The following is an 11,903-nucleotide window of genomic DNA, read 5'->3' as shown; positions in this document are numbered from 1 at the left end:
TATTTCTACACCTAAAAGATAAGGGACACTTAGGGGCACATTTACTAATCCACGAACATCCGAAAAGCGTCCGAATGTGTTTTTTCCGTAATGATCGGTATTTTTGCGATTTTTTTTTTGTCGCAGTTGCGACTTTTTCGGCGCCGTCACAACTTTTTCGCGAATTGTCGTGACTTTTTCGTCGCCGTCGAAAAAAAAACGGATTGGTTTTCCGCCGTTTACAATTGCTCAATACGAAAAAATTGCGGCAATTCGCGAAAAAGTCGTGACGGCGATGAAAAAGTTGCGACAATTCACGAAAAAGTCGTGATAGCGACGAAAAAAAACGCAAAAATACCGATCATTACAGAAAAAACGCATTCAGACGCATTTCGGACGCATTTCGGACGTTCGTGGATTAGTAAATGTGCCCCTTAATGTCCAACGTCAACTGGTTTAAAAGAGGTGTAAAAGAGGCTATTCATGTTAAAGTGGAGAAACCATCCCTAAACAGAGGCGGGGGCCTTCGACACCATCTGTCTGCTACATTCAATGCTGTTCTAACATCTGTACCCCGGCAGAACTCTTCACACATCCATTCATGCAACTCTAACAAGTAACACCTGTTTCAATGAGTTGCATGATACTTTGGTAATCCTTTCAAAGTAACTCCACAGCATTCACACCTCTGTGAGTTCATATGCTGAGGACTTCCCATACCAGTCAGTCCAACTGAAGAAGCTGCTCTGATGAGTATTGAAACGTCTTCAATGATTACTTAACAAGTCCAGATGCTTTAGATTTATTTATACTACATATAATCTATTTGGATTTTGCCAAAGCAAAGCAGACAAAACGACTGCTTTCTAAACTAAGGTCTGATGTTCTTAGTGAAGTCGTTTGCACTTGGATAGAAAACTGGCTACAGGATCGGGTACAGAGGGTGGTTGTTAATGGTACATTCTCTACTTGGAATAAGGTTCTTAGTGGGGTCCCTCAGGGTTCTGTACTGGGTCCACTTTTGTTTAATTTGTTCATAAATGACTTAGGGGAGGGTATTATGAGTAATGTATCAGTGTTTGCAGATGACACAAAACTCTGCAGACCAGTCAATTCTATCCAGGATGTGGCATCCTTGCAGCAGGATCTTGACCAACTGGCAATCTGGGCGGCTAAGTGGCAGATGAGATTTAATGTGGATAAATGTAAGGTCATGCCCATGCAGCCACTTATACCCTTAATGGGACTGCACTAGGCAAATCCATAATGGAGAAGGACCTTGGAGTCCTTGTAGATAATAAACTTGGCTGTAGCAAGCAATGCCAGGCAGCAGCTGCAAGGGCAAACAAGGTTTTGAGCTGTATTAAAAGGGGTATAGATTCATGGGAGGAGGGGGTTTTTCTTCCCCTTTACAGAGCGCTGGTAAGGCCCCATCTAGAATATGCTGTTCAGTTTTGGTCTCCAGCTCTCAAACAGGACATTATTGAATTAGAGAGGGTCCAGAGAAGGGCAACTAAGTTGGTAAAGGGTATGGAAAGTCTCAGTTAAGAAAGACTGGCCAAGTTGGGTCTGTTTACACTGGAGAAGAGGCGCTTAAGAGGTGACATGATAACTATGTATAAATATATAAGGGGATCATATAATAATCTCTCTAATGTTTTATTTACCAGTAGGTCCTTCCAAAGGACGCAAGAGCACCCACTCCGTTTAGAAGAAGGGAGGTTCCATTTAAATATTTGGAAAGGATTTTTTACTGTGAGAGCTGTGAAGTTCTGGAATTCCCTCCCCGAATCAGTCGTGCTGGCTGATACATTATATAGCTTTAAGAAGGGGCTGGATGGATTCTTAACAAGTGAGGGAATACAGGGGTAGGGAGATAGCTCTCAGTACAAGTGAGGGAATACAGGGGTAGGGGAGATAGCTCTCAGTACAAGTGAGGGAATACAGGGGTATGGGAGATAGCTCTCAGTACAAGTGAGGGAATACAGGGGTAGGGGAGATAGCTCTCAGTACAAGTGAGGGGATACAGGGGTAGGGGAGATAGCTCTCAGTACAAGTGAGGGAATACAGGGGTAGGGGAGATAGCTCTCAGTACAAGTGAGGGAATACAGGGGTAGGGGAGATAGCTCTCAGTACAAGTGAGGGGATACAGGGGTAGGGGGGATAGCTCTCAGTACAAGTGAGGGAATACAGGGGTAGGGGGGATAGCTCTCAGTACAAGTGAGGGAATACAGGGGTAGGGGAGATAGCTCTCAGTACAAGTGAGGGAATACAGGGGTAGGGGAGATAGCTCTCAGTACAAGTGAGGGAATACAGGGTTATGGGAGATAGCTCTCAGTACAAGTGAGGGAATACAGGGGTAGGGGAGATAGCTCTTAGTACAAGTGAGGGAATACAGGGGTAGGGGGATAGCTCTCAGTACAAGTGAGGGAATACAGGGGTATGGGAGATAGCTCTCAGTACAAGTGAGGGAATACAGGGGTAGGGGGATAGCTCTCAGTACAAGTGAGGGAATACAGGGGTATGGGAGATAGCTCTCAGTACAAGTGAGGGAATACAGGGTTATGGGAGATAGCTCTCAGTACAAGTGAGGGAATACAGGGGTAGGGGAGATAGCTCTCAGTACAAGTGAGGGAATACAGGGGTAGGGGAGATAGCTCTCAGTACAAGTGAGGGAATACAGGGGTATGGGAGATAGCTCTCAGTACAAGTGAGGGAATACAGGGGTATGGGAGATAGCTCTCAGTACAAGTGAGGGAATACAGGGGTAGGGGAGATAGCTCTCAGTACAAGTGAGGGAATACAGGGGTAGGGGGGATAGCTCTCAGTACAAGTGAGGGAATACAGGGGTAGGGGAGATAGCTCTCAGTACAAGTGAGGGAATACAGGGGTAGGGGGGGATAGCTCTCAGTACAAGTGAGGGAATACAGGGTTATGGGGGATAGCTCTCAGTACAAGTGAGGGAATACAGGGTTATGGGGGATAGCTCTCAGTACAAGTGAGGGAATACAGGGGTATGGGAGATAGCTCTCAGTACAAGTGAGGGAATACAGGGGTATGGGAGATAGCTCTCAGTACAAGTGAGGGAATACAGGGGTATGGGAGATAGCTCTCAGTACAAGTGAGGGAATACAGGGGTAGGGGAGATAGCTCTCAGTACAAGTGAGGGAATACAGGGGTATGGGAGATAGCTCTCAGTACAAGTGAGGGAATACAGGGGTATGGGAGATAGCTCTCAGTACAAGTGAGGGAATACAGGGGTATGGGAGATAGCTCTCAGTACAAGTGAGGGAATACAGGGGTATGGGAGATAGCTCTCAGTACAAGTGAGGGAATACAGGGGTATGGGAGATAGCTCTCAGTACAAGTGAGGGAATACAGGGGTATGGGAGATAGCTCTCAGTATAAGTGAGGGAATACAGGGTTATAGGAGATAGCTCTTGGCACAAGTTGATCCAGGGACTGGTCCAATTGCCCTCTTGGAGTTCGGAAGGAATTTTTTCCCCTCTAGAAGTTAGGCAGGTTATATATATGGTTGAACGTGATGGTGTCTTTTTTTCAACCTAACTTACTATGTTACTATAGATCATTACTAATGTTTAATGGTAAATCCATACCTACTATTTAAAATCCTTGCAAGTAAATCCTGCTATCCCACAAAATGCATGCTGATTAAATATCAGCCATGTTTACTGGCTGAATGTATTGGAATCTAAAAAACCAAATAGCATGCTTATTTACTAACTGCATAAAGATCATATTTAAAGGTGATAAGGTTGAAAACATTGGCTGCTTTGCTGTGTAGAGAACACCTGAGTATAAACCTTTTCTCTCAGGGCTATTGCCATTAAAACTTAGCTAATAGAGGGATGTAAAAAAAAACCTTTTTGATATTTTTGCGACTCCAGTGCTTATGAGTGTGGGTTCAGTGCATGCCCTATACTCTAAATTGAAAGTGCAAGTCATTGAAAAATGTTCCCTAAATGTGTCTGGAACATACGTATAGTCACGGCTGGACTTGCTGCATTTAAAGAGGTGAAATGTTATGATTAACACAGTTCTGGTGAATAAGGCATATTTCCCTAATAAGAGTATCTGCAGCCACTTACTGTGAACACTATTTACATTGAAATACCAAGTGCATTTCAGGAGCTGATTTGTATTGCTAGTATGGGGATTGAATTCTTCATGTTTCAGGATCAGCCACTCCTACAGCAAACAATGCAGATTAATAACAGCAATATACTTAAATTACAATTAAATTAATTATGAGTAGTACAATATACTGTCACACAGAGTAGCAATATGTACTAAGCTGCATTAGTCTAATAACTATGAAGATGAGTCTGGGCAGCCACTTATAGTTCTGTGATCTGTTTGCTGTGTGTAAGAAGCTACTTGCCAAGGAGTTCAGACTTCTTCCCACACAGGAAACCTTCAAATATATTAGCAGATTCACCCAAATGTAAGATGACCGTAAAGTCTAGGACAAGAGACTTAAGCAAGAATGCAGGTCTGATAATAAAGTCATTAGCAAATGGAAAAAGCTTCAGTAAACTATGGCTGAGGTGTAATAGAGACTTAGACTGTAAGCTCTATGGGGCAGGGACCTCCTTCCTACTGTGTCTCATACCACATGGCACTTATATATATTTTACTGTATTTATTTATTATATCACTTGTCCTCCCTGTGTGTAATTTTGTATTCTGTAAGACTGTACAGCGCTGCGTACCCTTGTGGCGCTTTATAAATAAAGTTATACAAACATGTGGTGGAGTAGAGACTGAAGCATATAAGAACATTGTCCTTTTGGTCAGTTCTTTGTTCCCTTCATCAATCAACAGAAACCTTTCATATTTGAACTGATTTACTAATTTATAACCAGCAATGGCTTTCCCTCAAACAACCCAAAGCTGTATTTTATTCACCGTGCTTAGGCTCTGACACATCCAAAGGGGACAGAAATAACTTCTGACCTCCGTCCATTAATTCTTGCCTAGTGGAGAGATCCCACTCTGAGTCTCTGGGTGAGATAAAGAGAAGCCAGAGAGATGGTTAGTGATGAGATCCAGATAAAGAGAAGCCAGAGAGATGGTTAGCGATGATAGCCAAGTATAAGTGTGCAACTGTTGATGTGGCTGTAGAGGAAGCAGAGAAGGCCCAGGAGCTTGTGTCTTTGTTCTTTTATTTTTTTGCATATCCGCTTAATCCAGAGCTTTGCGGAGTTATTAATACGCCTATTGTGTTTAGTGTTGAGTTTCTCTTTCCTGGGAATCACTGAACAAACATTAGATGTGTTTGAGAGTCTGCCCTGTGTGTCATCAGGGAGGAAGGCCGAACAAAGTGTGCTCACTTACATACCGAGGATCTGCACAAAGCCTGTAGTGTGCACCTCACCTGAGTCTTATTAGCAGACTAGAATACATGTAGTGCCTGTGCAGTTTCAGCATTCTGAAACCCTGTATAAAATGGCCATAATAGTTGTGAAATTTGGCAAATCTTGGTCTGTTGCTTTATTGCCCCACCTACTGACTGCATTACCCCACCCTCCCCTGTGATGTCACGGTCCGGATTTGCCAAGGAGAAAAGGTGCAAGGCTTGGACCACTGAAGGAGCTATTGGTGGCGTTCCCTCTGCACTGATCTCTGCATGTAAAGGTATATCCATAGAGTAGGAGCTCCCAAGCTCCTTCACCCTACTTTATTGCATATAGAAATCAATGCAGTGTAAAACACTACAGGTATCTAGCGGGTCCAAGAACAACCCCTGCCTGAGCATGTAAAAAAACAGCCCTGAAGCAGGAAGAAAAAATAATATGAATTCTGTTACTGGGTAAGCTGTGGCTATACAATATCACGGTTAGTCTCTTGTCTCCATAGCTCCAAAAGGCTGTATTAGAATGCTTCCACTGGCTATGAATTGTGCTGCAACATGTTTGAAATACCATGAATTTTGAATATATCAGTGGTGGGAGACTTGCACGTTTGAGGAAATGGCACTAAACACAACCACAAAAATTTAAAAGAGAACATTGCAGAATTGCCAGAATTAAAACCTCTAATGAACTCAACACAAACATTCTTTCAAAAACTCATAAAAACCATTTATTGTGATAAAAGGTTCCCTTTAAAACACCTTGGGCCTCAACCCTAATACTGGTCCCTTTCTAACATTTAGGTAGAAGGATAGTCCTCATGGATCTTCAGACAGAGCTTTATCTATTACTTTAGTGACATTTTCCAGATACCCATAAACAAAGACTGCCCAGAGTTGAAACTGTACTGCAACAAGGCTTGTACCTGAGCCATCAGGTGTCTTGTACCTGTAGTTTTAAAATATACTTTTTTTTTTTTTTTTTTTTTAAATTGCTTTGTCCATATGAATCACTTGCAGCTGGGGTGAAGAGGGAACACTAGGATAGTCCTACCTACGTATCAATGTATATGATACTCAGAGTACTTGTTCTGCTTCATGTTTTCCTGTACCCTAATATACAGAGAACTTAATGGTCCAGAAATAAATGGCCCAGTTTATTACAGCAAGTATATAGCCAGTAGGGTGCTGTCTCTACTCAGGTTGCTGATGACCTATTTAACTTTGGGAGAACTTGTGCTTCTGGTATATGTTACTGGCCCGCTGTTCCATTAAATGGTTACAGTTATCTGCAACCAGTTATAATATTTTTCAGGGCAAAAAATAGCAAGAGAAATGCTACTGTTTCCAGGCAGGTGATCCATATGTTCATATGTGGGGTTTATATACATCTAATTTTGTAATTGCAGCCATGAGCTGCTCAGCACCAACATGAATATATCATTGTTATAGAAAATAGGATATTTATGGGCTCATACATTACACCATACTCCATACGAGGTCCCAGTCCTCATCCTGGATTACATTTATCTGCACTTTTCATTTCTTCTGGACTCAGCCATACTGGTCAATGGAATACAAATGAGGTGGCTATGCTTTATAAACTATTTTTTTTCCACCATACGCATGTCCCTGATAATGATCAGTGCATAAATCTGAAAAAATGATTAATATCATAATATAGCCAGAAACAAAGACAATGCCTTGCTCACAGCTTGAGTAGTGAGCTTTGGGAATGGCAGCAGTATGATAATGCAGCTAGAATATAATACCAGAATTATGAAGTTGATATCTAAAGCACCAGGTAGCCCAGTGAAATAGTGGGCAAGAAATGGCCTCACTGGCCAGCCAGTGGGAAATTAACTGAGGTCACATGCTGACATAGCACCACGTGTTAAGGCTAAACAATGCAATTTTGGACAGGTCTCCTGGAGATGGTCCTCCGTGCAAGATGCATAGATTACCCTTTCCTCCACTAGTACATTCATCTTGTCTGCCCTCTTTGAGAAGTCCTGGCTAAATGATGAACCTATAGTACAGTCTTGTGTATGGTTCAAGAAATAGGAGCAGGAGCAGCCACAGCAAGGAGACACAGGACAAGATGTTTGGACTTTTTTCCAGTAGTGGTGAGGATACCCTAATAGTATTGGCACATGTCCAGAGGATTTCTTCCACGTGACTTTGTCCCTGAGACACTGGACACAGTTGTTATTCTCACCTTCGTGATAGACGTTGGTTATTTAGCTCACGAGAGCCTAGGATGTTAGACTGGCATGTGTGGCAGCATTGAGCCTGGACAGTCAGCAGGGAGCACCGACCCAGTATCTTTAGGGTCCTACAGAAGCTGAATGTGAGTCGATCCCGAATGCAGGAGACATCTACAAGAAAGACAAAAATAGTTAAAAAACAAAAGTTGGGGATCCCCAAGGTCAGACTGGGGGGTGCAGGGCCCACCGGAGATGCTGTCCCAGGGGGCCTGCAGGTGCTCCCACCGGCCGCATCCCCCGCACCCCCTAGGGGCCTCCGCTGCACCCCCTGACCCCCCACAAGGGTCCCCCCCATTTAGCCTCCCTAACCCTCCGCAGGGGCCCCCGCCCGACATCCTCCCCTGAGTGCACCTAAGATTAACACATCAGGGGAGGAACACTGTAGGCCGGGGGAACGCTGGCAAGGGTCGGGTCTGGGCCGCTAGGGCCCACTAGGGCCAGGACCCACCGGGCCGAGTCTGACCCCTGGATCTCTGTTCTACAAACTGTGTTCTTCTTTGAGTTGGCATATGCCACTTATCAGCTTTAGACATCCAGGAATAGTTAATTACAATGCCCAGTGTGCTGTGCTACCTGCAAATACCATATTTCAGTGATTTAGTCATTCCAAATAAACATTTGGGCTCACTTCTAAACTGTTTGTTGCATTATGTGTATAAATTGATTATACCATAAAAAATAAATGATGCTGATGATTCTAAAGACGAGATATTGTTGGTATAACTGTTGTATTATTAAAATTGTTGTAAATATTATTCAGGTCCAATACATAGTAAATGTTCAGCTTCTCCATAGATACATAATCAATTTGAAAAAACACAAAATTCCATCAGCCCCTCCAAATGAACCCCAAGGCACATATACTGTATACACATATATATACAGACCTATCTAGTCACTCACATATAAATATGTATATATACACTGATACCTGTACTAAACTAACTGTAGATCTTAAGATTTCAATATCCTTGGATAATAATGTGCTTGTGTATTTATTGCATTTCTAGTCTGTACCCACTCGATTTGATGTGGATTTCAGATGGAAAAGCCATACAGCCCCTGATAAGTAGCAGGTTCTGGAGAGAACTTTGTCTTTAATATAAAGAACAGGCAGGAAACTGGAGGTTTGGTGTCTGAAATCTGTTACAGAAACCGGATAGCTTTCCTGTGCCTGGAGTCTGGGATGGAATTTTATAAGGAAAGCGACTTCAAAGGCTTCATTTTGCTTCAGGCGTTTTCCTCCCAGTAGATTTCTATATGCATCAGGTCAGAGGGGCAGATTTTCTATAATGGCTGAAAAAAATCATGTTGTTTCTCACTTCCAGCCTGTAGCATTGGTTTCTTAACCTTAACTTATATTAAAGGGATTCCGTCATTTTAACTCATTAGCTCTAAGTATAAACTCCAAAATAATTTGGCACATCATATTTTCCAGGGTTTGGCTAGACTCACCCTACATCCAGCTTCTAAGCAACAACTGAAATAGAAATGTCATATAACTCTCTAGCCTGCAGTTTCCTTATATTTATGCACAATATGGATATGACTGTCTCTCATCCTGTATTTGTAACACTGCTTCTCATTGCTTACCAACCTATCCCCATCAGTAGTTTAATTAAATAAGGAAATGTAGGATACGGAGTGCATGAATGGCAGCAGGGGCTACTTCAGTGGATGTGTGGGGGTCACTGGATATTCCATCATAACAAATGATTCTATAGAACTACCTAAAGGGATTAGACCTGATTACATAGGGCAGTGTTAGAAATGTAACATAATTGGACTAAAGTTCTAGCAGGATCAGTACTGGGCTCGGTTCTTGGACATCATTTAATCTATGACCTTGACATTGGTTTGGAATGAAATTGCAGCAGAAATATTGGCACATCTAACTCTCAGCACGGTTGAAAGGAATCAAGCAGAAAATTAAAAGGAAAGCATTTTTAGGAGTAATAGTAAGAGCCCTAGATGCCAAACAGCTGCCAATCAGCCAAAATAACAACTTAGTACATTGAAAAGAGAAATTCATGGGAGTTAAAACAACTTTGCAATATACATTTGTTACAAATTTGTAATGGAGTTATTTGTATATATATATAACTGCTATTAAAAGCAGTGTTTGTCCTTTTCAGTCTTTGCCTTGCTGGAGGAGACTGACCTTTGCAACATTGTTTAAAAAGTAACAACCAGGAGTCCAGCAAATGCTGCTCTCAATAGCAATTACATTTATAAATAACTTTTAAAGCTCTGAACATTTTCAATAAATTCACATTGGAAAGTTGCTTAGAATTATGTTTTCTTTTATTAGGCAGAAACGTATTTATTATGGCTGTTGGTTTGGCCAAATCATTATGGGTGGGTACAGATTTGAGTATCTATCCATAACAAAATAGTTTAAGTTAGATCTGAAATAGCTACCATGGTAACTAAGGAAACAAATGGTTAATGTTATAAAGCAGCAGGGAAGGTAAAGGTGCTATAGACCAAGGCCTAGTGGTTCAAACCTTTTAAGGGGGTTTAGGCTTACTGTACTGTTACATCCCCTGAGTTCTCATGTGATCAGTATGTTAAAGGAAAAGGAAAGCAGTTACTTCCCAACAGAATAGTCACAATAGAGCAAGCGAGAACACTATATTTATTCTGTAGAATGCTTTACTGTACTAGAAGCTCTCTGTGTTTGTTTAAGATAGCAGCTGCCATATTAGCTCGGTCTGAGTCAGGGGTGGGCCGAGCCGACTGGGCGCCCTAGGCAACCTGGTCGGCCACCTTGCCCCTGGACTTGAATCGCGCACCCCCCCGTGTGTGTGTGTTTGCAATGCAAAGTGCCGCAAAATGGATCGCAGACTAGGGGTAGACAGGAGAGGTTCCTGCCTTGCACCCCCCAATCATTGCGCCCTAGGCAGCTGCCTCTTCTGCCTACCCCTAGTTCCAACCCTGGTCCGAGGTCACTTCCCTGCCTGCTGCCTGGAAGTTCTGGGATCAGATTACAGCAGGAAGGGGAGGGGGAGGAGGGAAGGGAAGAGGAGAGGGAGAGAGGCGCAAGCTGCACAGGCTCACAGCCCTGCTCTGGAGGTTTGAGCTGAGAAAAGGAAATCTGATACAGAAGCCCATGATACATAATAGAAGCAAAGGAATGCCATGTTTCTTTAGACAGAGGATTCAGAGCAATATTACTGTAAGTGTTTATTGTTGTATTTGCATAGACCTTTCTGATAAACCTTACTTAGTTTTAACCTTTCCTTCTCCTTTAAGTTACAGTCATTACTGAGCATGTTTTCTGATTTTTCTCAGTGTATCTAATGATAGATAGATGTACCTAATAATAGATATATAGATAGATCGATCGATCGATAGATCTATGCCAGCTTAGGAGGCATTTTGTCCAGGACCTCTCTAGTCCCATTGAAACACAATCATTCTTTCTGGCACTGAAAGTTTGATGTAATTGTAGGGCAAGTATCTGTTGAATAAAGGTGGCCATACACGAGGCGATTTCGCTCGTTGTGCGATGAACGATTATATCGACAAACGATCGTATGGCGATCGAGTTCCCATACGATATGCCATCCACGGGCAACGATAATTCGGGAAAGATTTTGTCGCATCATTATCGTAAAATACCTACGATCGTACATCTACGTACGATCGATGTCGTTGACTTCCGCTGCTGGCAATCGTGACATGCGCAGAGAACAATCGTTGAAAGACAAATGTCTGACACTCACACCAACTGGCAGATTTTATCGTTAAACGACCAAAATTTTTAAACCTGGCCGATCGATTTTGGGGACGATAATGTCGGCTCGTTTAGTGGGCCGACGATCGTTCGTACACCACCAACTATACGATAACTTAACGATAGCATCGGATCGTTCGGGAATCGGTCGTTTGTAAGTAAAAATCGGTCCGTGTATGGCCACCTTTAACACCAGTGCTGAACAGTGTCTGCCTTAATGCAGACATATCTGCTTATCCAAAGTCATCCTTATTTACCCCCAGCTGCAATAACAGCCTTATCACCCGTTGTCGGCAAACTGACTGGTGGCCTGTCTGTTATTGAATTACCACACTAAGGGCAATAAGTAGCTGCCTGGTCAGACTTTAAGTTAGAGATTTTCTTCAACTACGATGAAACTATACTTTCCAGCCACTGAAGTAGAGTTGAAATTCCACAATATTTATAGTGCTACCAGCTGGCTCCCTCTCTACAAGAATATGTGTTCTAATGAAGCAAGAAGGGAAAAACACAAGTAATTGACCCTCCACCCCCCGGATGCTTT

At 42.6% G+C, this 11,903-nt stretch overlaps 1 protein-coding gene across 3 annotated transcripts in view; it reads right to left on the bottom strand.

Annotated features, from left to right (window-relative positions):
• Positions 1 to 6,061: 6,061 nt before the first annotated feature.
• adamts7 (ADAM metallopeptidase with thrombospondin type 1 motif 7) overlaps positions 6,062 to 11,903 on the bottom strand; it is a 51,695-nt gene continuing 45,853 nt past the window's right edge. For 2 of the 3 annotated variants that reach the window (XM_002932960.4, XM_004912583.4), the window contains one exon: positions 6,062 to 7,731. In XM_002932960.4, coding sequence (XP_002933006.3) covers positions 7,568 to 7,731 — 164 coding nt within the window. In that variant the 3' untranslated portion in view covers positions 6,062 to 7,567. The remainder of the gene's footprint in view (positions 7,732 to 11,903) is intronic. The other variant, XM_031899259.1, reaches the window with a different exon arrangement.

The sequence above is a fragment of the Xenopus tropicalis genome, chromosome 3, assembly GCF_000004195.4.
Source record: "Xenopus tropicalis strain Nigerian chromosome 3, UCB_Xtro_10.0, whole genome shotgun sequence".
In the NCBI taxonomy this organism is placed as follows: domain Eukaryota; kingdom Metazoa; phylum Chordata; class Amphibia; order Anura; family Pipidae; genus Xenopus; species Xenopus tropicalis.
This window is presented reverse-complemented; position numbering and strand designations above follow the sequence as displayed.